Source organism: Dasypus novemcinctus, chromosome 19 (assembly GCF_030445035.2).
Source record: "Dasypus novemcinctus isolate mDasNov1 chromosome 19, mDasNov1.1.hap2, whole genome shotgun sequence".
Classification (NCBI taxonomy): domain Eukaryota; kingdom Metazoa; phylum Chordata; class Mammalia; order Cingulata; family Dasypodidae; genus Dasypus; species Dasypus novemcinctus.
Window position 1 is genome coordinate 71,564,208 of NC_080691.1, and position 23,557 is coordinate 71,587,764.

The following is a 23,557-nucleotide window of genomic DNA, read 5'->3' on the forward strand; positions in this document are numbered from 1 at the left end:
AAAATCTCCAGCCGCCAGCCAGCCCCGCGGAGTCCACTGGCCCCTTAAAGGGGCCGTACGCCGGGCACCAGGAACGCCCCTCCCGCTAGAAATGGGGGCGCCACGTTTCTCTACCCTTTTATTTCACACCCCCCACCCCAATTTCCTACCCCCACTCCCAGTGTCCGACCCGACAGGCCCAGGCCCTCACGGGGCGCAGCATGGAGTCGGTCTTTAAAAGCAGACTCTAAAAATAAATATGCCTGGGACCGTCGAGGTCCGCATCAATTCACCAACAGCGACTGCTCCTCCGAAGCGTCCCTGGAAGAGGGGAGAGGAAGGGTGGGGTCGGCTGGTGGCGCAGGCGGCCTCGGTGGCCCCCAGCCCCTCCTTTTCTGTAGCCCCCGACCCACGCCCATTGTCCCCCGAACCTGCCGCAGCAACAGAGGAGGCTGCAGGCCGAGCCGCTCCCGCGGCGGAATTTGCCCGACGTGGGGCTGTCCTGGCACTGCTCGATGTAGGCCTGGAGCTCGCTTTTCTCTGCACCCGCGCCGCCTGGGTGCTGGGGAGATACCGCGGGGTCCTGCATGATGGTGGGGCCCCTTGCCAAGGCCCTTCAAGTCCGCCCTCCCTGACAATCATCTGGGCCTCTTTGGTCTTCCTCCTGCCAGGCAGACAGGCAGGATCCCACCTCTGGGCCTTTGCCCCAGTGGTGCCATCTACCTTGTTTTTATCATCGGTGTCCCCCACGGTTTGCTCCTGCAGGGAGACCTCCTCTGACCCCTAATCGTGTGCACCTCCCACATCTGTCAGTTCAGCACCCCAACACCTAGAGCAGTACCTGACTCACTTCTGGCTACACCATGAACGCCTGCAAGTGAACTAGGTGCACGCAGTGCCCAGCAGTGGGAGGAGGGGGTGGGCTTGTAAGCCCAAGGCTGACACACGTGTGTGATGTCTAAGTGCTAAAGCAAGGCCCAGGGGGTCTCCCTGGGCTCGAGTAACAGGTGTGTGTCTAGGACGGTGCTGTGCAGGCATGGAGGTGGGCATGCCTCTGCTAGTAACTCAGGACGTGGTAGGGCCCCCAGAAGGAGAGAATGTTACGGGTACAGGCCCAGCCATCATCCCTCCCTACCTCTCTGAGCCATCTCTCCTCACTAAGCCCTTCCCAGCTACTCAGCCTTTGCTTTTGCTGATTGTTCTCTGGGGCTGTCTCCCTTCAGTTCCCATCTCTCCAACCTGCTGACAGGAATGTCAGCTGGCTAGGCTCTCCAAGGTGGAAGCCACTAACCTTTGGCTTTTGGACACTGGATATGTAGAGGGTGTGAGTGAAAAACAGAATTCTTAATTCAACTCCACTTTGATGTATATTAAAGTGTAAACTCACATGTGGCGAGAGGCTAGTATTAGGGCATTCCAGAAGCCTTCCCAGATCCACCACCAATTCCAGTTTAAAGTAGGAGATCCCTTGATGACCCTCCACCCATCACTACTCTTTTCTGTCAGTCACTGTCCACCTGTCTGTCCTCTCTCTCATGCCCAGCCCAGAAGAGACCATGGGCACTTGATTTTCCTTGATGCCTTGCCCAGCACAGGGCAGCACCCACAAGAGGCCCTCAGACGTGTTTGCAAAATGAACATCTACCTGCCACTCCCATACCCCTCTCTGACCCCCCCCTCTCTCCTCTGATCCCTGCAGCCTGCAAGACCTTTCTTGGACCCAAACAGCCCACACCCTACATGACAGAGGGGTTGAGAGCGTGGCTTCTAGATCCCCTCCCAAGGGGAAGCCAGCTCCACCATTTAGCTGAGGGTGTTCAAGTTACTGATATTCCATGACTCCGTTTCTCTGTTGGTAAAAACAGACAAGGGAATCTTACCTGACTGGGGGGCAGGGAGTTAAGAGCATGGCAGTCAGAACTACAACACTTTCAACCCTACCAGATACTCTTTGATTCCAAGCACCCACTCCTTTGGTTTTGCAGGTCCTATCCAGAGACTCCCACATTCCCAAATTGTGTCTCTGGGTCTTCTCCTTGCCAAGTATCTGGGAAACCGGCTCACGGCTGATCCCAAGGGACCGAAGCCAAATCCGGAGCTATGTGTGTACGTGTGCATATACGAGGCACACAAGTATACAGGCTGGGGTGGGGGGGTGCGAAGGGAGGGACGGAACAGGCGGACCTTGATGGTGTCGTAGGCGCCCGTGATGAGCGCGATGAAGAGACTCAGCACCATGTAGATGAAGAGGCTGATGAAGGAGTAGAGGTAGAGCTGGGAGAAGAGCCAGACAAGGCTGCTGCGGCCCTGCTGCGCCTGCATTGCCGCGAACGTCACGAACATGTCATCCCCGTTGATGAGTGAGAACAGGCACTCCGACACCATGGACAGCGAGCGGAACTGCCGGCGGGGCGACAGGGTCGTTGTGGGGTTGTGGACTCAAGGGGAACGGGAGGCTGGGGTCAGGCAGGTCACCAGGGGTCAGAGGGGCCAGCGAAGGGAGTCCCAGCACCCAGGATGCTGACACTGTATCAATGACACAGTCATAGGACCAATGACAGCATCACCTGGGATCAGGGTGGGATCCTTTGGGGTCAGGGTATCAATGCCAGAGTCACCAGGGGTCAGAGGGACCAGTGAACACAACTACTAGGAAGGTCCCAGGGGTCAAGGTCAGTCTGTTTGGTGTTGTCCTGTCTGTGACAGGGTCTCCCTGGAGGGAGGGCTTAAGGAGTGTGCTCAGGTAAGGAGAGCTAGGGAGTCCCAGGTCCTGCCAGGGCAGGCGACGTCACAGGACACCTGCATCTTGCACCATGAGACTTGAGCACCTCCCAGCAGCCAGCCGGCCCCTACCTTGACATGGTATGGCCCCAGCACGATCCAGCCACAGAAGCAATAGCCCAGGTAGATGACAGCCACACAGCAGCAGAAGCGCATGACACTGGGCAGGGCCACCCGCAGCGTGGCAATGAGGATCTGTGGCGGGGAGAGGGGCGAGACAAGGGCTTGGCCACGGTCCACGTCAACCGTAGACCTGCGGATGGGGTGAAGCAGGTAGGACCCTGCAAGGAGCTCAGAAGGGGCAGACCGGGACAAGGGGGTCTGCAGGCACCCCATGGCTGGGTGGGTATGAGGGGGACAGGAAGGCCACTGGGGCTGGCTCTCGTGGTCCCTGCCCAGGTGTTGTGGCAAGCAAGGGGAAGGAGGTTGCCGGAGGCCCACAGCTGGAGCTGGTGAGTACTGGGTGGGTGTTGTGTTTATTTGGGGGGTTTGGGGGACAGGACAGCCCCCCGGAGCACCGGCCTCACCCAGCCAGGCCCGGCCCAGGCACGTGAGGCTCACGTTGTACTTGTGGAAGAAAGTCAGGTAACGGATGACGCCAACCCAGACGAGCAGCGTCGAGGTGCCCAGGAGGATGCTGCAGACGTCGTAGCTTGCCAGGTTCTGGGGGGGGGAGGGGGACAGCATCAGCCCAGCTGGCCCAACCCAGTCCAGCAGGCGCCGGGCAGGCAAGGGCCAGGGTCTGGGAAAGGACGCCGGGGCCCAGGCAGAACCCACCTTGGCTTCGATGCCAATCTTCATGATGGTGCCTGAGACCGTGAGCACATCGCTGGTGACCAGCAGGATGTACCAGCCATTGATGAATTCCAGCCGTTCCCACAGGCTGATGGCCCGTCCCCGCTGCCGCCACATGAACCCTACAAACTCCTGCGGGAGATAGGCAGGATGAGGGCCAGTCCGGGCCTGGGACCCTCACCCCTGGGACCCTGATGGCCCCGGAGCCAGGCAAGGCGGGCCTCACGTTCTGCAGCAGGAAGCCGCGGAGCAGTGAGCGGGCGCAAAGCAGGAAGGACAGGCAGCAGGTGAGGATCACGATCACATCGAACAGGAGCCGGAAGCTGTTGTCTCCTGTGGGGAGGGGGCAGTGGGTAGAGCCAGGGTGGGCAGGGCCTGGAGAGGCTGGGGCAGACTGGAGACCTGGAGGGTTCTGGTCTGAGGCTCAGGGAGAACTCTGGGAGGTTCAGGTCCCCACTCAGCACTACTCTGAGGCTCTCAGGCTCTGATGGACCTCTGGGAGGGGAAGGACCCGGATCAGGGGCCGTCTGAGGCTTGGGGCTCACCGTGCCTGAAGACGCTGGGGTGCTTACACTCCTGGATGTGGGCCCGCGTCTCCAGGCTGATGGGGACACGTCCACTGTGAGCCTTATTGTCAAAGGTGATCTGCAGGGCAAGGACAGGCAGGAAACAGCACAGTAAAGTTCAGCAGCTCCCAGAGCAGCATGATGGATAGTCTGGCCTTCCCCATCACCTTCACGCTGCCCTTGATGAACTGTCCCCAGGTGTACTTCCACTGCTGTGGAGCTCAGGAGCCCCGCTGGCCCCCAGACCACTGGCATGTCAGGCATCCCTCACCCCAGCGGCACTGCAAGCTCACCAGGATGCTGAAGGTGTAACAGTCAGGGATCTCGTTGTTGATGAGGCTTTGGAGGTTGATTGTCTTCAGCTGGAAGTAGATGGTGACGTTGATCAGCCTGGGGGTGGGAGGCTCGGGTGAGGGGAAGGGGGCCCCCGCAGAGCTGGCACCTCTGCCCTGTGCTGACACTGTAGCTCTGCAATTCAGGAAGCTGACAGGGGAAGTGCTGGCACAGCAGGCATCAGCACAGCTGCCCCCAGCCCCTGCTGGTGGGAGGTGGCCCCCAGGGGCCCAGCGGTGCCCCCAGTGTCCTACCCCCCTCCCAACCCTGAACCTGGCCCTCGAGCAGCCCCCCTCAAGCAGGTGGTACTTGTGGAACTTGAGCGTGAGGTTCCTGTAACTGGAGCTACCATCCGAGAGGAAGACATCATCAACTGGCGACAGAAGGGGCCTCTCAGGGGGGTCCACCCGGATGCAGTCTGAGAGAGAGAGACAGGAAAGAGCCTCAGGGGGGTAGGGGAAGCACAGGCTAGTCTCCCCAAGGTCTCCAGCAGCCCCTCTGCCAGCTTCACTTCCCCGTTTGTTCTGAAATACATGCCCTTGGTTTGCTGCTATCTCCCCCACAGGGGAAGTACCACGACCCTAGAGCCTGGCGCTCGGTGAGCCCCCAGACATCTAGCACATTAAAAATTTTTTAAATAACACCTCTGAAGAATGCACTACTCCATGGTTATCTTAAAAGCCGTTGCTTTTGCACCTTGGATAGATGGTATGATATATGACTATACCTCAATAAAACTGCTTAAAAACACAACCAAAACCCCTAGTGCTTTCACATGTCAAGCATTGTGCTGAGTGTTTTGCTCACATTATTAATTATCACAGCATCCCCCACTTCACAAATGAGAGAAGGGCTGAGATGGGATGGTGATGCTGGCAGCCCGGGCACCCAACAGCTATGCCCGGCCCACTTACCAGTGACAACCATTGGGTCAATGTCAAAGGTGTCATTGGCTGGATCCACGTGGCCCCGGTGGTAATATCGCTGGCAGAGGGCCAGCGCTGAGCCGTTGGCCCAGGGGCCACCCCCACCTGGCACGTAGGCATAGCGTCCCAGTGACACATCAGGGAGCAACAGATACTGTGGGCAGAGAAGGGGAGGCTCCATTACACTGCCTGCTCTCTCCCTTGTGCCTGCCCGCCTGGGCCCATCCTCACCTGGTCCACAGCGTAGAAGATGGCCTGATAGAGCTGCTCCCGGGTGTAGGCCGCGAAAGTGTCGTCTGCCCCGTCCGAGTAGCCCAGAAGGAAGAGGTGCCGGAAAGCAATGGTGTTCTCCTCCCGGAAGGTCACTGCCAGCTGGTTGCTGAGCCCGAACAGAATGAGCTGACAGGAGGGGCAAGAGAGGTCAGGACTGGCAGAGTTAAGGACCCACAGGCTCCCCGACTCCCTCAGGGCCTGAGTGGAAGATGAGGGGTAGGCCCCAGGGACTTCCACTGGCGCTGAGGGGAGGCAGGCCCTCCTAATACAGGGGCCCCTTTGCATTTCTTTGAGTAGGTATTTGATTCCCGTCTGGCCTTCTCCCACCCTGCAAGCATAAGCTCTGAGATGTGGATCTGTGTGTCTTCGGGGCAGGTATGGCACAAGGTGGGAATTCAAATATCTGAGGGCAGTCGTTTGTGTTTATGAAATGTGCTAAAGCCGAGCCCACGGGGTCAGTCCCATTAGTGAGCCCCAGGGTCACAGCATGAGAGGACCATGCTTCTTAGGGCCAGGGCTGGGTCGGATTCATTTGGGGGTCCCCAGAGCCCAGCACAGGACCAGGCAACAGGGGGCCGTCAACTATCCATTCAGCACCCGGTTCGTTCTCAAAATGGTGCTAAGACCTCCTGGCTTCCAATCCCAACATCCAGTACTGGACTGTGGTGGGAATTTGGACAAGTCCTTTAACCTCTTTGAGGCTCAGTGGCCACATGTATAAAATGGTGGTGACATGCCACTGCAAGGCTTTAAAGGAGATAGTGCAGACTCTGAGCCAAGGGCCTCATGATTAATCCCTGACCCCATCGTTGCTGCCGTGCTGCCACGAGGTAAGGAAGAGGTTCAGAAGAGGTCCCTACTCAATGAGACTCCTTCGAGGAAAGCAGAAGCCACAGGGGGCATGGCATGGGGACCCTTGCCCAGCCGGGTCTTACCTGCACAGTGACCACCAGGATCTTCACGACCTGCAGCATCAGCTTGAAGGGTTTGCGGCCCTTGGCGCGAAATTTGTCACAGGGACTCATGAAGAAATACTTGAGGCGGCGGCGGAGGTCCTCCTCTTCCAATGGGGTTGGAGGGGCAGGGGAAGCTCCCGCCTGGGTCCCATAGCTGGGGCTGGGGGTCAGGAGCCGCTGGGTCTCTGTAGGAATGGGAGAGGGCAATGGGGAACAAGCCGTGGTTTGGAGCAGCAACCCCACCACCACCATGCCACAAAGGGATTTCCCCTGCCTCTGTCCCCCACATGGGAGGTAGGATGCACTTTCTCCTGGTCTACCCCATGCCCCAGCCAAGGAAGCACTTTGAGAGGTCCAAGAAAAACAAATAGGGAGCTGATATGGCTCAAGCAGTCAAGCATCTGCCTCCCACATGGAGGTCCCAGGTTCAGTTCCCGGTGCCTCCTAAAAAAATAAAACAAACAACAAGCAAAACAAATGATAACACCAACTCAGGGAAGCCGATGTGGTTGAGTGGTTGAGTGTCAGCGTCCCACACATGAAGTCCTGGGTTCAATCTCCAGCCCCAGGTACCTCAAAAAAAAAGCAATGATAACACCAACGAAAATCAGAAACTCTTATGGGTATACAAAGAACTACTACTGCTCAGAGGTTAAAAGTTTGGGATTGGGGAATCCAGAAAGTCTGAAGGGATTCCTGACCCAGCTCTGCTCAGGAGCTCCAGCAAGCACTCAGCCTTCTGTTTTGTTTTATTTTTTCTGGGAAGGCACTCAAAAGATCACCTTCCCATTCTTCAAGACCTGGCCTGTCTGGCAGAGAGGCTCACAAGCCATAGGCCTGGAAGAGGGGTAACTGGGTGACTGATAATAACAATAATGACAACAGCAAGTACTCGCTGAAGACTCTCTGTGTGCCTGCAGATGTTATCATAGCGACTGCCCTTATGTCATTTTATGAAGTAGGACAGCATCATTATCAAAGGCTCCTGGAACTTACACAGCCCTGACACCAAATCCTAGATCTGCCACTTCCCAGCTGGAGGACTCTGGGCGTATTATAAGCTGCAGGCTCCTATCTGAATGGTGGGGGGGGGGGGGGAGGGGGGAAGTCTACACTTGATGCTGAGATGCTGAAGCTGTTCTGAGAATTGACATGAAGCAGGTAAAGGGCTCTGCTCAATCCCTGAGCCTCGGTAATTCCCACAGCTTATTTCCTGCAATCCTGACAAATCTAAGAGGAAGGTCCAAGGTTCCAGCTAGTCAGAGCAGTTCAGATTCACCCGTGACACACCCCCACCTCACCCCAACTAGAGAACCCTGCTTCTTTCCAGGGCCTAGTCCCCTGTCTGGGATGCCTGTAAGGACCAATGGGTGCACAGTCAGAACCTGTCGGGCAGGGAGGGCCCAATTCCTGTCCCTCTGGCACTTGGCTGCTGTTGTGGTGCCTGTTTACAAAAGGGCTGAGGAGAAGTCAGAAAGCAAGTCCAGCCTCCCTAGTTAGAATCCCTGGTAACCTACCCAGACCCTACCAACTAGGACACCTGAAAAGTGTTAACTAACCCAAGTAGGAGAAGTCAACCATGGGACCTTCCTTCCCACTCAATGAGGGGTGGAGGCTGGGCACCCACCACATCATTTCAGGAAGGTTGACCTCGAGTGGGTTTGGAGAGCAGAAATCTGAGTTCATCTCTGGGATTCAAGGAGGCACGTCCCTCCTCCTCTCCCCACCTCCCACCGCAATCATCTGCGTAGCTATAGGAAGGTGAGCATTTGCCTCCCGGGTTCAGGAGCGAAAGCCTTGGGAGTCAGTCCCATATCCGGGACTGGAGAAGCTGGTGCATTCAGAGCCGAGATTCGCAACGGAAAATCTGACTCCCTCGGCTGCGCCAAATCGGAGAAGCTAGCGACCCGCCCGCTGCCTGAGTTCAGGAATTCCGAATAGAGCCCGGCTTCAGGAAGGGGAGCCGGGAGTCCCGCCGCGCCGAGGTCGGAAAAGTTGGTGCCAACCCGCCGCCCGGGATCCAGGAGCCACGGAGCCACGGAGAAGGCGAGCAGTCAGCACTGGTGTTGAGGAAGGGCGCCCCAAGTCAGAGGATCTGGCCGCCCGCCCGCCGCCCGCGTTCGGGGCCCGCGGGGCCGCCCCGCCTCACCTGAACCGCGCGGGCCCGCCGGGGCTGCCATGCCGGGGCGGAGATAGCGCGGGGCCGGCGGGCGCTCCGGGGCAGCCTGGGTCCGAGCGCCCGCCGCTGTCACTGCGGCTTCGCCTCCTCGCGGCGTAGCTTCAAAACACCCAAGTCAGCTGACCCGCGCCCCACGGTCACGTGATCAGGGTTCTCTCCCTCTTCCCTCCCACAGAGACACGTGACTGGACCCGGCCCCACCCCCTGCGCCACGGAGAACCCGGCCAGAGCAGTACGCATGCGCGCTTCAGCCGGCGGCCGCCGGGTCCTAGGGCCGATGCGTGCGCTAGTGCCTGGGAATGGGCTGGCTCTGAGCATGGCCGGTGTTCAGCAACGACTAGGACCGCCTGGCTCCCTTTCATGGCCGGCGTCCAGTGCCAACCTCGTGATTTCCATGTCCAGTGTCAGGCGATGTCAGGCGATGACCCGGTGTCCCCCCCCATTTCAGTGCTGGCCCCTCTAACTTCACACAAAAAAAGGGGGGGATGTCAGATTCACTTCCAATTCTCCCCACTTTTGCCTCTTTCACCCAAAACATCGGCAGATCCTATTTCATTTTTAATTATATCCCAAATAGGACCACTTCTCCCCACCCCTATGGCCCCCACAACATTCCTGGCCTGGACCATTGCAACAGTCTTCTTAGTCTCTGGCTCCCAAGCCTGCCCCGTTCCACTCCACCCAGCAGCCAGAAGCATCTTCAAACAACTCACACCAGTCCCCAGCCCGAGCCCACCTGGGGCTTCCCATTGCTCTGGGATGCTAAGCCTACTCCCCACTTGTGCCTGCCAAGACCCTACCCTCACCTCATCCTCTAATCTCTGGATGACCCCAGCGTCTTTGCACATTCTTACCTGAGGCATAAGGGTTAAGACCACCCGCTCTGGAGGGCAGACAATCCCAGTTTAAATCTAGGCACTTCCAGCCACCACCTCTTTCAAAGAGTCACTTAAACTCCATGGGCCTGTTTTCTCCTTTGCAAAATGGGGAGACTCAATCATAGTACCCACTTCCTGGAGGCTGTTAGAATTAAATGAGCAAATGCAAGAACATAGGACAAGCCTGGTCAAAAGGTATTCTTTAAATTAATGGCTATTATGATAATAAACTCCTTCCTTGGGAAACTTGTTCCCATCTAAAGCAGAAGCCCTGTTAGGCTTCTTCTAGAATGTATCGTACTCTGTACTTTTTAAAAGAGATTTCTGAATTGGCTATCTGGAACTCCTTAAGGGAGCACTCAACACATGCTTGTTGAATGCATCAGCAAGCAGCCTTGTCCCTATAATGTGGATTTTGAAGGGCAAGGTGTTGACTAAGGGATCAGTTGGGCAGGGCTGCTCTCAAGGTCTCTCCTCAACCTCCATTATCAGCCCACAAGCCAGAAATCCAGCTGTGTGGAAAGGACTAAGGGAAGAGCTCCTGCTTGGGGGGAGAAGGGGGCACTGCCAGGTGAGTGCAGGGTAGCCAGACCTGGGGCAGCAGAGAACGGTGACCGTTGGCATGGGTCAGTGCAAGACAGACCTCAAGACTTCCAGACATCATGGGGAAGCCCAAGGGATGTGGCTCCAGGGCCTCAATGTGGCCCCAGGACCCAGGGAGGAAGCTAGGACACTTGGATCTCATGCATGGCAATTCCTGCATCAAGGGAGAAAGCAATAAAGCCAGGACACTGAGCCAGAAGGCAGTGGGAGGATTTTACTAACTTCACGACACACAACTTCCCCAGACCCCCGTGGAGGGTGGCATTCCCTTCAGCCATCAGGCCCCAAGAGCGCCCCTTGCTCCTTCACCCACTCCGGACTCTCACCGGCAGGGAGGGCTGGGCTGACAGTGTCACAGGTGGGAGAACCAGGGTCAGAGCGGGACTCAGGGTTGGGGTTGGGACTGGAACCAGATGCCTGGTCAGGGCTCGGCACAAGGTCAGGATCCTCATCGAGGCCAGGCTCAGGATCAGAAGACTGGACAGGTTCAGGACTGGGTTTGGGGCTGGGATTGGGGAGGGAGCCCAGCCCAGAGCCAGGGTCAGAGCCAAGGCCAGAGCTGGGACCAGCACTGAGGCCAAGGCCAGAGCCCAGCATGGATACGGGGTCAGGCCCCAGGAGAGAGACCTGGCCTGGCCTCAACATGGACACGGGGCTCAGCCCAGGCCCAAGGCCCAGGCCTGCAGCAGCGGCCGCGGCCGCAGCAGCCGCACCCTCGTGCACGCGCTTGTGCTTGGTGAGGCTGGAGGCCTGGCCGAAGGCCTTGCCGCAGAGCTGGCAGCGGTAGGGGCGCTCGCCCGAGTGCACGTGCAGATGCTGCAGCAGCGCCGAGCTCTGCCCAAAGGCCTTGGAGCAGTGGGGGCAGGCATAGGGGCGCTCGCCTGTGTGGATGCGCAGGTGGTGCTGCAAGTTGGAGCTCTGCCCGAAGGCCTTGCCGCAGTCCGGACAGCGGTAGGGGCGCTCGGCCGTGTGCGTGCGCTGGTGCTGCAGTAACGCCGAGCTCTGCCCGAAGGCCTTGCCGCACTGCGGGCACGGGTAAGGCCGCTCACCCGTGTGCGTGCGCAGGTGCTTCAGGAGCGCCGAGCCCTGCCCGAAGCCCTTGGCGCACACCGGGCACTTGTGGGGCCGCGGGCCGCCGTGCGTGCGCAGGTGCTGCGCCAGCAGCGAGCCGTGCCCGAAGGCCTTGCCACACACGGGGCAGTGGTGCGGTTTCTCGCCGCTGTGGCTGCTGCGGTGCTTCAGCAGCGTGGAGCGCCACCCGAAGGCCTTGCCGCAGGCCGCGCACTGGTACGGCCGCGCCCCCGTGTGGATACCGCGGTGCTGGGCCAGCGTGGCGCCGTGGCTGAAGGACTTGCCGCAATCGGGGCAGCGGTAGGGCTTCTCGCCACTGTGGGTGCGGCGGTGCTGGCTCAGCCCCGAGCTGCGGCGGAAGGCTCGGCCGCAGTCGGGGCAGGAGAAGGGCCGGGGTGGGCTGGCCGGAGCCGGGAGCACTGCGGGGCCGGTGGCCAGGACCTCGGGGGTGCCAGTGAGGCTAGTCGAGAGGGGGTCCAGGTCTGGGGCGGTGGGGCTGAGGGTGTCGCTGTTTGGGTCGAGAACCAGGGGCACAGGGCCGATGACGTCTGGATCGAGGTCAAAACTTGACATGGGGTCTAGATCTTGGGGGCCAGGGTGGGGGTTCCCCATTATGGAGCCAGGGGTTTCTACATCAGGGTCCAGGTCCTCCGAGACCGGGTCCAGGTCTTCATAGCTGGGGTCCACATCTTCGGAGACGATGTTGAGGTCTTCCGGGTCGGGTTCAGCATCTTCAGAAACTGGATCCAGCTCTTCTGGGTTGGGGTCAAGATCCTCAGAGTCGGAGTCGAGCTCTTGGTAGACAGGCCTTGGGCCTCTGTGGCCTGGGTTCCTGACCAGGACGGAGCGCCGCATCCCAGGTGTTGACGTGCCAGCAGTGGCGGCACCATCTACAGGGCAAGGCCAGAAGGGGGTGGGGGTGGAACTAGGTACTGGGGAACAGCGGGTTTCTTTTGGAGCCTGGGCAGGGACAGGAGAGGGGGACAGGTCACCCACTCCAGCAAACACAGGGATGCTTCCCTTGACTCCGACCTTGGGGAGATTTCCCAACCAGGATAGGGAGAAGAGGGTCCCAACCAGGTCCCAGCCAGGACAGGAAGAGGGGTCCCGGTGAGATGGGGCGCGACCCTCTGCTCTGGGCCCCGCACCTGGGTGGAAGTCACGGGACCCGGTGCTCGAGGTCTCCAGTGCCCATCTCCACGGCTCCGCCCCTCTCTCCATCCTGCGCTCCTCTGGTGGGAAGCTTGGGTCCTGTGGAGGAGAGAAGCCTCCGTTCCCACACCCTTGCCCAGGGGCGTGTCAGTGTTGCTGTTTGCTGCTAGCACACACCTGAGTTCCTCCCCCAGAGCTGGGGGTGACGTATTTGGGGATTCCTAGTGGGGCAGGGGCCTCTGGCTCACCTTCTAGAGAAGGAACATCCTGAGCTCTGGAGTCTCTGGCTGGGGTAGGAGAGTGTGGGTCTAAAAACACGGGGAGCCTCTCCTGGGTCACTGGGGGAGGGTAGAGGGACCCTGGCTGGCCTCTAGGGGAGGGGCGCATAATGAATTCCAGACTCCATAGCTGGGAGGTGGGAGTACGTGTCAAAACATCTGTGTTCCCTCTAGCTAGAGCTAGAGTACAAGGGTGGGCAGACCATACGTGGGACCCCTTGGAGTCAGGGCAGGAAGCCCCCATTGCTAGGAGGATGGGGACAGGTGTTAGTATTACCTGTTTTCCCAACTGAATAGAAGACATGGCTTCTAATTTGCCACTAGGGAGGTAGATGGAATTAGCACCTCGGCCTTTCCTAGGTTACTGGGGGAAACCGTGAGCTTACCTTCTAGGAAGGGGCGATTCCTAAGCCACAGACCCCACGGCTGGGGCCTGGGGGCAGGGCCCAGGACACTTGTGTCCCCTCCTGGGTGCAAGATCCTGAATTCCAGCCCCGTGGCTGGTGCATAGGAAGGGGAGGGAGAAATGATAGCTCTGGGGCCCCTTCTGTGGGGGGTGGCTGGGGAGCTCAGAGTTACTTGCCAGAGTGGAGACGCCTTGAGCTTCCCTCCCCAGGCCTGGGGGTTGGGGGGCAAATATAGGTCTGTTCCTGGGGACAGAGGAACCTCTGGCTTACCCTGAGCCCCAGACCCCATAGATGGGAGTGGGTAAGCAAATAGAGAGCAGTGAGGTTTCCAGATGGAACTTCTCCACCACAGGCCCCATAGTTGGAGGGAGTGGAAAACAATACCTGGGTCCCCCTCTGGGTCCCTGGGGCACAGGGGGACCCTTGGAACATCCCCTGAGAAAGGGGCCTCCTGAACTCTGGACCACAAGGCTGGAGGGTGGAGGGGCAATACCCGGGACCCCTCCTGAGTCCCTAAGGGATGGTGGGCCTCTGGGTGGGCTCTGGTGAGTAGGTGTCCTCAGCTGCGGGAACCATCGCTGCAGGGTGCCCGGGTCCCTCCCGACTTAGGGCTCGAAGCCTCCCGCGGGGCCCTCTGCTCCGGACGCAGCGGCGGAATGAGCGCGTTAGGCCCGCGGGCCGCGCTGCCCCCTCCCCACCGCGCCCGCGACTCCGCTCTCCCGGGCTGGCGGAGGCCGCGCGGGGCGGGGGGCGAATAGAGGTCGCCCCGGGCCGCGCCCCGCGCCGGAGCCTCTCATCCGCCCTCCACCCGGCCCCCGCCCGGCCCGGCCCGCTCGCGGGGACACTCACCCGGCGCCCCTCGCCCCTGCCCGGCCCACCGCGCCCACGCCGGCCGCCGGCGCCCCCCGGGCGTGCAGAAAGCCCCCCCGCCCACCAGCCCCGCCGGCGGCCCCCTCGGCCCAGCGGCCCCGCCAGGCGCTCTCGGGGAGCGAGAGGGGCCGGCCGAGGGCCGCAGCGGGAGCTGCTGGGACTTGTAGTTCGCCCGCGCCCGCCGCCGTCGCCATCGCTGCCCCCGCCCCCCGGGCCAGCCTTTGTCCCGGCCCGGCCTCCCCGGCCTTTGTCTGCGCCCGGGCCTAGCCTGCGCTACCCTGCCGCTGTCCCTCTGTCTGTCCCTCTCTGTCCCCGTCTCTCGGTTTCTGCACCTCTCTTGTCTAGCCCGGTCTCTGTGCCTATCTCTGTTCCTTTCTCTCTGTCCCCGTCTGTATCTCTACTTCTGTCCCTCTCCTATTTTAGCTTCTCTTTGCCTCTGGCCCTCTCTTTGCGCTCCCCCATGCCTCTCTCTCCCTCTCTCCTCTGTCTCTCGCTCCCACTCTTTCTTTGGTCGGAAAACACCAGCATCTGTGTCTTTTGCAGCCTCACAGTGCACATCAGCAGATTCAAGGGCTGGTTTTTAAAAAATGTGTTTTCTCTTTGCAAAACCCAGCATGTCTCAAAAAAATTTTGATCATGTAACCTGCAACCATTTTGGGGTAACATCCTTTCGCATCCCTCAAGGGACAGAGTTTGGGGTACCCTCCGTTCATGTGTTTTCATCTTCCTAGCCAGGTCACTGCTGTCTCTGGGAGACTCTGCGTGCCTGATGCTCCGGGGACGATTTCTGGAGAACCCTGGGCCAGGTCTGGGAAGGGTTCTGGGTCAGCTTTACCTGGAGGTATCCAGATTCCTGCAGAGAGAGTGAGTGTCAAACAGTCCTGGCAGCCTACAGCTGGGCAATGATGTTCTCCACTGGACAGAAACAACAGTTGCAGAATATAAACAATGATCAGACAAGGCCACGCTGTGACCATGTCTGAACCAAGATAGAGACAAGGACACCCTGCAACCACACAAGTGAACAAACATCCCCTTGTCCCGACCAACCTCCTAAGCGCCCACTGATGCTTACCAACATCTCCAGCCCCCGCTTTCGTCTTCCCGCCCCCAAGATAAAAATCACCCAAATGCCTAGTCACCAATTTGCCCCTGCTTGCTGAGAGCACCAACTGAGAACTGCTTCTACTCTCTTCTAGACTCCTTAAACCACCCAGCCCAAGCCCAAATACTATAAGGAACTCTTTCCCCAATCCCCTCTTCCATAAATGCTCATGGTTTCTCAACGTGTGGTCTTTCTCCCTGGAGCAAGCTAAATGGACCTAAATTTTGACAGGAGATCTGTGCCTGGTCTTTGGCAGGTGCATTTTGATACCACACATCTGCGAATACACCCATGAGCAAACCAGGCGCCCAGGACTTTCCTCCTCTCTTTCTTTCTGAACCTTCTAGAGCTCTGTTGGATTTATGGCCTAAGGTCTGCTTTCCACTTTTCTGTGGCACCATGGCAGATTGGAGTGATCTGAGACTTCATTTGGATTGTCACTGGTTCCTCCTCCTGCCTCCTCCTCAAGGCTCCCACGAGAGGAACCTTTATGACATCTGTTGTATCTGTCTCTTCAGTATGCCCCATCCCTGCTAAAAGGACCTTGCTTTTCCTTTGTGCAACCCCTTTCCACTACTCTAGATGGATTTGTGTCTAATGCAGCTCCTCCAGTACCATGGGCCATAGACAACCATCAGAGGAGACCTTTGTCTGGCCACAATAAGTGAGTGTGGGATGAGGCCGTAACACAGGGATTCTTCCTCTAATATGATGAGCTGGAGGGGCTGATCCTCCCTAGGCCATCTTCCCCAGTTGCCTGGAAGAACAGCCTGCAGACTGAGGCCAACCTATACCAGTATGCAGAGGTGAAAATCGGAGAACCACATCTGAATCCAGAAGCCCTCACTCTCCCATACCATTAGCCAATGCATTTCCTTGGTGCTTAAGCTAGTTTCAGTGGGTTTCTATCTCTTGCATCCATGACAGTTTTGAGCGATTTAGAAATTAGTACCTGGAAAGGGGAGGGTATCAAGAAAAAGAACTGAAAATGTGGGATTGGCTGAGGAAAGGTGGGGGAGAGGGCCAGGGCCATCACAGACATGGACTATTACGTGAATAGGGCTCCCTAGATTTGCACAGCACACAACCTGCCCAGAATGATGTGGCAGCCCTATAGAAAAGCTCTTCCCAGGTCATGTAATCTTTGTCATGTGGAAGAAAAACAGCTGATTAAAGTGTTGCCTATTCTGTGGCAAGACTTGGGACTAACATATCAGGATGTTGGAATAGGTGGACATTTTCTTGAAGCTTTCCACAAGGGCTTGCAAGAAAGACACATGCTTCTTCTATGTGGTCCTTCCAAAAGTAGGAAGTAGGAAGGTCCTTCCAGAAGTAGGAAACTCATCTGCTTGAGTTTGTGGGCTTGCCAGAGCCAAAGGAACTCTCTGCTCCAAACGAGAGAAGGAGACAGATAATGAAATGAGAGATAAATACTGAGATTATTGGAGAACTACAGGGTACTTGATGCCCCAGGTGACCACCAAACAATGAACATGCCTTTTCTACACAGGTAACATTTACCCTCCTTGGGAAGAGCCAACTCGCTGAGCTTTCTCCACATTGCGGATTGTAACTTGGGGCAAGACAGATGCTAAAGGGATGGGTAGGTACAGGTCTGTTGCTAGGAGACAAGGCGGGGCTCCAGACTCACAGCTGCAGGTGAGGTCTCAGGATCCAGATCACCCAGGGGTGGGCTAGTGAGCTGAGTTATCCAGTCACAAGACACTATTCCCCTGAACAAAGTGATTGGTTCACAGTTGGACATGTGACTCAAATGGACCTATCAGAGTATTCCTTTAAGGCTGATCTAACTGTAGAACAGCCCTGAAATATATATCTGAATGTGATTAATAGGGGAAATGTTAAATTACATATATGGTAATAAAATTTTTTTAAAGGCCTGAAAGATGAGGGGGAGAGTCCTGATACAGAACCAGATTGATGTTAGACCTAATTCAAGACTTTCTGGTTTCAAAGCTAATAAAATCCCTTTCTCCTTTAGCAGGACAGAACTGGGTGTCTGTCACTTTAACAAAAATCACCTAAGATAGAGATAATAGGAGGGTTCTGAAGGAATACTGATGCTTAATGTATGTAGAAGTTTTAATTAACTTGGCTGAAAAAGTGTTGAAATGTAGAGTTGATGGTAGCACATTATAGTGAGTAGTAGCAGCTTATAAATGTGATTGTGGCTGAAAAGGATAGTCTAGGGATGTAAATGTCAACTGAAACCTAGAGAATAATCTAGGGATTGAATAACACATTGAATCCAGAGGTGGATGAGAATTGTGCTTGATAGTACAAATGCAAGAATGTCCTCCTGTCAACTGCAATGAATGTCCTTCACTATTGCACAGTGGAAGGAATGTGGAGAAGCATGGGAAAAATACAATTAATGTAAGCTATGGACTATAGTTAACAGGAATATTGCAGTGTTCTTGCATCACTGACAAAGATGTACCATGTTAATAATAGGAGAGTATGAAAAAAATATGCCAACTGTACACTATGGACCATAGTTAGTGATAATAGTCAGATTATATTATCTCATAATCTGTAACAAATGTGTGTTGGTGAAGGGTTGTTGTATGGGAATTCTATGCATGTGCATGTTTTTTTTTGTTTTGGTCTTTATTTTTTTTTAATGTTACATTAAAAAAAAATGATGTCCCCATATACCCTTCACCCCCCTCACCCCAATCCTCCCATAACAGCCACCTCCTCCATCGTCATGGGATATTTATTGCACTTGGAGAATACATCTGAGCACTGCTGCACCACATGGTCAATGGTCCACATTATAATTTACACTCTCCCCCAGTCCACCCAGTGGGCCATGAGAGACATACAATGTCCAGTAACTGTCCCTGCAGTACCACCCAGGACAACCCCAAGTCCTGAAAATGCCCCCACATCACATTTTCTTCCCACTCCATACCCTCAGCAGCCACCATGGCCACTTTCTCCACATCAGTGCTACATTTACTTCCATTACTAATCACAGTAGTTCCAGAATGGACTATCAGTAAGTCCACTCTAATCCATACTCTATTCCTCCATTCTGTGGACCCTGGGATGGTTATGTCCACTCCACCTCTATATCGAGAGGGGGCTTAGATTCCACTTGGATGACGGATGCAATTCTCCTGCTTGCAGTGGTAGGCACTCTTGGCTCCCTGGTGTGGTGGTTGACCTTCTTTACCTCCTTGTTAGCTGGCTGGGGTAAGTCCATAAACCAGAGGGTAGCATGATTATTTTTTAAGTTCACAACTTCTGTAATAAAAATATATTAAGAATAAAAATAAAAGTAAAAAATCACCTAGAACATTAATAAAGTATCAGGCACCATTTATTAAGCTATTCAAATGCCAGTCACCATTCTAAGCATTGCATATGCACATTTTATTGAATCCTTATGATCTTCCTATGAAGAAAAAACTATTGCCATTCCCATCTTACAGATGAGGAAACTGAAGGCCAGAGCTTGAAGTCACTTGCCAAGGACAGACACACACAGAAGTGGCAGGCCTGAATTCTCCTGCTGCTTACCATTAGCAAAGTTTTGTGTTTTTTTATTGTTCCTTTAAAAGTTAATCTGTTTTTTTATATTCAACCCTATTTTGTCTTACTTCATAAGCCATTTTGGTTTTTATAATTCACCCGAGATGCTTTTTTTGTGGGGTGGGTATAGGAGAAATAGACATAAATCCATAAAATAACTCTTAGAACCGTCCTGATGTAGTATCTTTCCGCACTGATTAAAAACTTTCAGGGGTGTTAATGTTCTTCCCTAGCAATCGATCTCAGGCCCATCAGCTCCACTGATAGAATATACTTCAAGTTTTGTGAAATCTGCCTCCTTGAACCTCCTACTGCTGAAATCAGCTCAGTGATAGGTTGGCTCAAAGGGAAGGCAATGCACAGCTTTATGAAATAAAGGACAGAGAGAAAGACACGAGAGATAAAGATGGGACCAGGGGACAGATCCTCGACCCTAGTTTCCACATCCTATTTATTGGAAACTACCGAGCAGCTGTTTGCTATCAGAACTGCAACATCATCTACAATAATAGGAAATAACTGCAACGTCTACAATAGGGAACGGGTCATACAAAGTTCAAATACAATTTAGACTCCTTTTTCCCATATTTCCCCTTTTGGTTTTGCACATAGGGGGTCACACAAAACTAGATATATTTCAATAAGTGTTCTGCTAGATAAAATGCTTTTCTAATGCTTTGCAACATCTAACTTATGGCTAGGAAGTCCTGAACCAGCAGATGATACAGAAACTTGATTAAAAACAAGTGAAAAGTGCTGACCCATAAGGCATTGGTTCACTGATTAACAAAGCTTCCTGCATGATATTTTCACTTTTAGGTTTGAACAATACTCATTAAATTTTCTCTCAATATATTCGGTCCCTGGATCGTTCAAACTTAAAACAAGAGATTTACATATACATTCAACAAGGTACATTTATATATCACTTAAAGTTCATCAAATTACTTAAGTACACAATGTTATGTTATTAAAGTTCTTATTAGTATTCAAGCATTTTATACATAATCCATAACTGCAACAACAAACTATAAGACTTCCAACTAGCAGACATTTAATAAATAGACTTTCTCATGGGCTTAAGATTCCCAACCAACAAGGCTATATAGGCCAGTACTCAAAAACGATCTCTTTTTCCCCAGTTTGTATAGTGCTCTTAGCATCTTCACTGGACCTGGGGCCACATCCATTTCACAGGCTAAGTCATTACAAACTCCATTAACATGAGAAAACATTGTACTTATCAATTACAGCAGAGAGTATGGTTTTGTCTTACCCAACCAAACAACATTTAATAATTTGATAGAGTAGAAGGGACCTTACAGCTTGTCCCAATTGTTTGCCTATTCCAGGCTCTTAAAATACCATTGTCTCTGACGTTTCTTAGGAGGGTCACTGTCACAGGTTTCTTCCATGTAGCCAGTTTCATTTCCATCAGGCCGGGGCAGAAAGCCCTGAACTGCAAAAGTCCATTGTTGACCTTTTCACACAGTTTTTGTACTTTTTGTATTCATTCAGGTTTGTTTCACTTTTACAGAACACGTTATCTCACTAAATGCTACCACAATAATTTTGCAACTTACTATATGCATAGCAGTTCTGTCCTGCATACCTCCATTTCTGATTTTATAGAATTAACCATTTTCTTTTAGGACAAAATACACCTTATTAAATTTCAGTTAGCATTCCCACAAACTTTTTACCTTTTTCAGTATTCGCTTAACTTTTACATCTTTCATTCTATCCTTTTCTTTTTTTTTCTTTTTTCCTTCCTTTTTCTCCCTTTTTCCTTCCTTTCTCTTTTTTTCTATCTCCCTTTCTTTTTTTCTTTTTTTTGAACAATCACACACACTGAAACAATTACAACACACACACTGACATTGAACAAACACAAAAGCAGTTCAAATCTATTAATCTAGAATTTCTTCATTGCTTCCTTTCATAATTCAACATTTCTTTTCCAGTTTTCCTCCTCTCAATTTCTTTCTTAATCTCTTTATCCCCAAGCCATACTTGCTTTATGATGCCATGCTTGAACAAATTCTGTAGTTTAGATACTTTGATGTAAAGCCATTCTAGTCTTCAAAATGAGACCTAGCCATGCAAATTTCCAGTATCCATCTGCATGACCAGAGGTTCTGGGTTCCACAGAAACTTTCTTCATCTCTTGGTGTTCATGGTATGGCTTTATCCGATGAGCTGGTACCCACACAGGATGTTCTCCATCTCCTAGGAAAATACAAGCAAACCCTCGAGGACTTCGAAGGCTTTCCAAACCACTCGGGGCTCTGCACCGTTACACCAACTTTAGTTTCACTCGAGGTGATCCTTCTTCCCTTCTAGTCCCTGGTCGGGCACCAGTTGCTGAACTTCTTTTCAGGCCCCACGTTGGGTGCCAGTTGCTGAGATCAGCTCAGTGATAGGTTGGCTCGAAGGGAAGGCAACACAGAACTTTACGAAATGAAGGACAGAGAGAAAGACACGAGAGGAGATAAAGATGGGACCAGGGGATTCACAGCTTCTGGAACTGAGAGCCTCAACCCTAGTTTCCACGTCCTATTTATTGGAAACTACTGAGCAGCTGTTAGCTATCAGAACTATAACATCATCTACAATAATAGGGAACAACTGCAACATCTACAATAAGGAACAGGTCATACAAAGTTCAAATACAATTTGGACTCTTTCCCACATCCTACCCATTGTTTCTCATCTGGTGTCTGGGCTGCTTTAAGCCATTCCTGGAAACAGGCAGGAGCATAAATAATCCTACCACTGGAGCTACATGGAACTTAAAGTCAGAGTCAATGCTCTGAACTTCCTGACAGACAAGGCAAATAGGAAAGGCCTTTTAGCCAAGGTTGTCTGGTCAATGAGCAGACCAGCTTCATCAGGAAAGCCTGGTTTTGTCTTGCAGTCATTCTAAGATGGGTTTATCTTAGTGGTTCTCAATTAGGAGCCCTGGGGAGGGGGATTTGACAATGTCTAGAGGAATAGTTGTCACAACTCATTCAGGGGAGGGCTGCTACTGGCATGTTGTCACAATTCATTCAGGGGAGGACTGCTACTGGCATCTAGTGAGTGGGTAGAGGACAGGAATGCTGCTGAACATCCTACTATGCACAGGACATCCCCCACAATAAAGAATTGTCTGACCCAAAATGTCAATAATGTCAAGACTGAGAAACCCTGGCTTACGGTGAGGTAACTCAGAGGGGTGTTATGCACAGTCTTTGGGGGAAACAAGTAGAAGAGGTGTCCTGCAGGCAGCCGGCCCTCTCATGGTCAAGGTGGATACTGTGAGGGGGGCCACAAGGGCTGTTTTGTCCCTGAAGGGCCCAAGTCTGGACTCCTGTTCTTCCCATGGCAATGAAAACCTGCCTTGAAAAACTGCGCCAGTGAGGCTTGAGGTTGGCTCTCAGTGTTCCACTGGTCTTGGTTCTTGGTCTTTGAAGGTTTAACTCCAGGGTTGGGGGGCTAAAACCATACGCCTGAAAATCATTCCCCGAAACTGTATGCTCAACTGTCTACAGGTGCGGGCCCTGGGCAGCCACCAAGGTCCATCTTATTTGGACAGAGTGGGCTTCTTGGTGCTGACGTCCTGAGACCCAGGCCTTCGAGCCAGGGGCGCTGGCCAAGGAGCTGGCTCTTGCCATGCTTGCTAAGCCCTGTCACCCATGCACTCCACCGTATGCCCCCTCTTTTGTCCCTTTTATTTTGTTCTTGGCTGGATACTTACTCCCTGGACTTCAGGTGGTTTTCAGCAATTTGCAAACCACCCGCGACCTCCCAGGCTCAGCTTTGACTTGGGAGCCCGTGTCCATCCAGCTTCCACCCACAGTAGGCCATTCTTAGCTGCGTCCTCCCTCTGCCTTCCCCCAACCCCTCCCATCTCTCAAAGATCGAAGGCCTTTCCCCACACCCTCGTCTTCTTCCCCTCTCCTCGCCTTCATCCCCAGAAGGGAAACTCCCCCTCCCTGATTGCCCATCACGCAGTGCTGACAGGTGAGTGCATGTCTCATTTAAAACAACCAAGTGAGGAAGCGGATTTGGCTCAATGGATAGAGCATCCGCCTACCACATGGGAGGTCCAGGGTTCAAACCCAGGGCCTCCTGACTCATGTGATGAGCGGGCCCATGCACAGTGCCCATGCACGCGAGGAGTGCTGTGCCATGCAGGGGTGTCCCCCGTGTAGGGGAGCCCCACGCGCAAGGAGTGCACCCTGTAAGGAGAGCCACCCAGCACAAAAAAAGAGCAGCCTGCCCAGGAGTGGCCCCGGACATACAGAGAGCTGATGCAGCAAGATGACGCAACAAAAAGAGACAAGATTCCTGGTGTCGCTGACAAGAATACAAGCTGACCCAGAAGAACACACAGTGAATGGACAGAGAGAGCAGACAACGAGGGGGAAGGGGAAGGGGAGAGAAATAAATAAAAAATAAATCTTAAAAAAAAAAAGATTGGGTTTCTTTAAAAAAATAAACAATCCCTTTAATTAAAAATAAATAAATAAATAAAACAACCAAGTGGAGGAGCTACTACTTAGTTCCATTCTACAGGTGGGCAAACTTGACGTTCAGAGGGGTTACCTGACTTGGCCCAAGTTTACTCTCCAGGATGTAGAAAGATCAGGATTCAAACTCAGCCCACCCAGCCTCAATGCTGTGTGAGACACTGTGTTTCCCACACTCTCCACTTCATTCAGAACTGGCCTCCATTGCCTGAAGAGTCCGATCACCAAGACTTGGCACAAGCCACAACTGCCTCCCTGAACAGAGGGACGGCTCTAACGTCTGAACAAATGTTTTTTTGGGCATCCCAGGTTTTCTCCTTCCCAGTCGCT

At 53.8% G+C, this 23,557-nt stretch overlaps 2 protein-coding genes across 5 annotated transcripts; both read right to left on the bottom strand.

Annotated features, from left to right (window-relative positions):
* Positions 1-105: 105 nt before the first annotated feature.
* Positions 106-8,931, bottom strand: MCOLN1 (mucolipin TRP cation channel 1). Of its 2 annotated transcripts, none has more exons than XM_004477152.5 (14): positions 8,759-8,931; positions 6,589-6,794; positions 5,612-5,779; positions 5,369-5,534; positions 4,764-4,872; positions 4,415-4,511; positions 4,101-4,200; positions 3,782-3,888; positions 3,538-3,687; positions 3,322-3,423; positions 2,833-2,955; positions 2,164-2,379; positions 411-541; positions 106-300 (listed from the first exon to the last, which is right to left on the bottom strand). In XM_004477152.5, the coding sequence occupies exons 1-14, from the start codon at positions 8,787-8,789 to the stop codon at positions 264-266; spliced, it is 1,743 nt and encodes a 580-aa protein (XP_004477209.2). In that variant the 5' UTR covers positions 8,790-8,931; the 3' UTR covers positions 106-263. The 2 variants fall into 2 exon arrangements, with proteins under 2 accessions (XP_004477209.2, XP_012374551.2); XM_012519097.3 differs by lacking the exon at positions 8,759-8,931 and adding an exon at positions 8,169-8,205.
* A 1,532-nt stretch (positions 8,932-10,463) lies between these two features.
* Positions 10,464-14,155, bottom strand: ZNF358 (zinc finger protein 358). 3 transcript variants are annotated; one of them, XM_058281938.2, is made up of 3 exons: positions 14,027-14,155; positions 12,489-12,591; positions 10,464-12,230 (listed from the first exon to the last, which is right to left on the bottom strand). In XM_058281938.2, exons 2-3 carry the CDS (start codon positions 12,559-12,561, stop codon positions 10,540-10,542), a joined length of 1,764 nt encoding a protein of 587 aa, XP_058137921.1. In that variant the 5' UTR covers positions 12,562-12,591; positions 14,027-14,155; the 3' UTR covers positions 10,464-10,539. The 3 variants fall into 3 exon arrangements, with proteins under 3 accessions (XP_058137921.1, XP_058137920.1, XP_012374541.2); XM_058281937.2 differs by lacking the exon at positions 14,027-14,155 and adding an exon at positions 13,157-13,884; XM_012519087.4 differs by lacking the exon at positions 14,027-14,155 and having other exon boundaries at positions 10,464-12,300; positions 12,489-12,706.
* Positions 14,156-23,557: the final 9,402 nt, after the last annotated feature.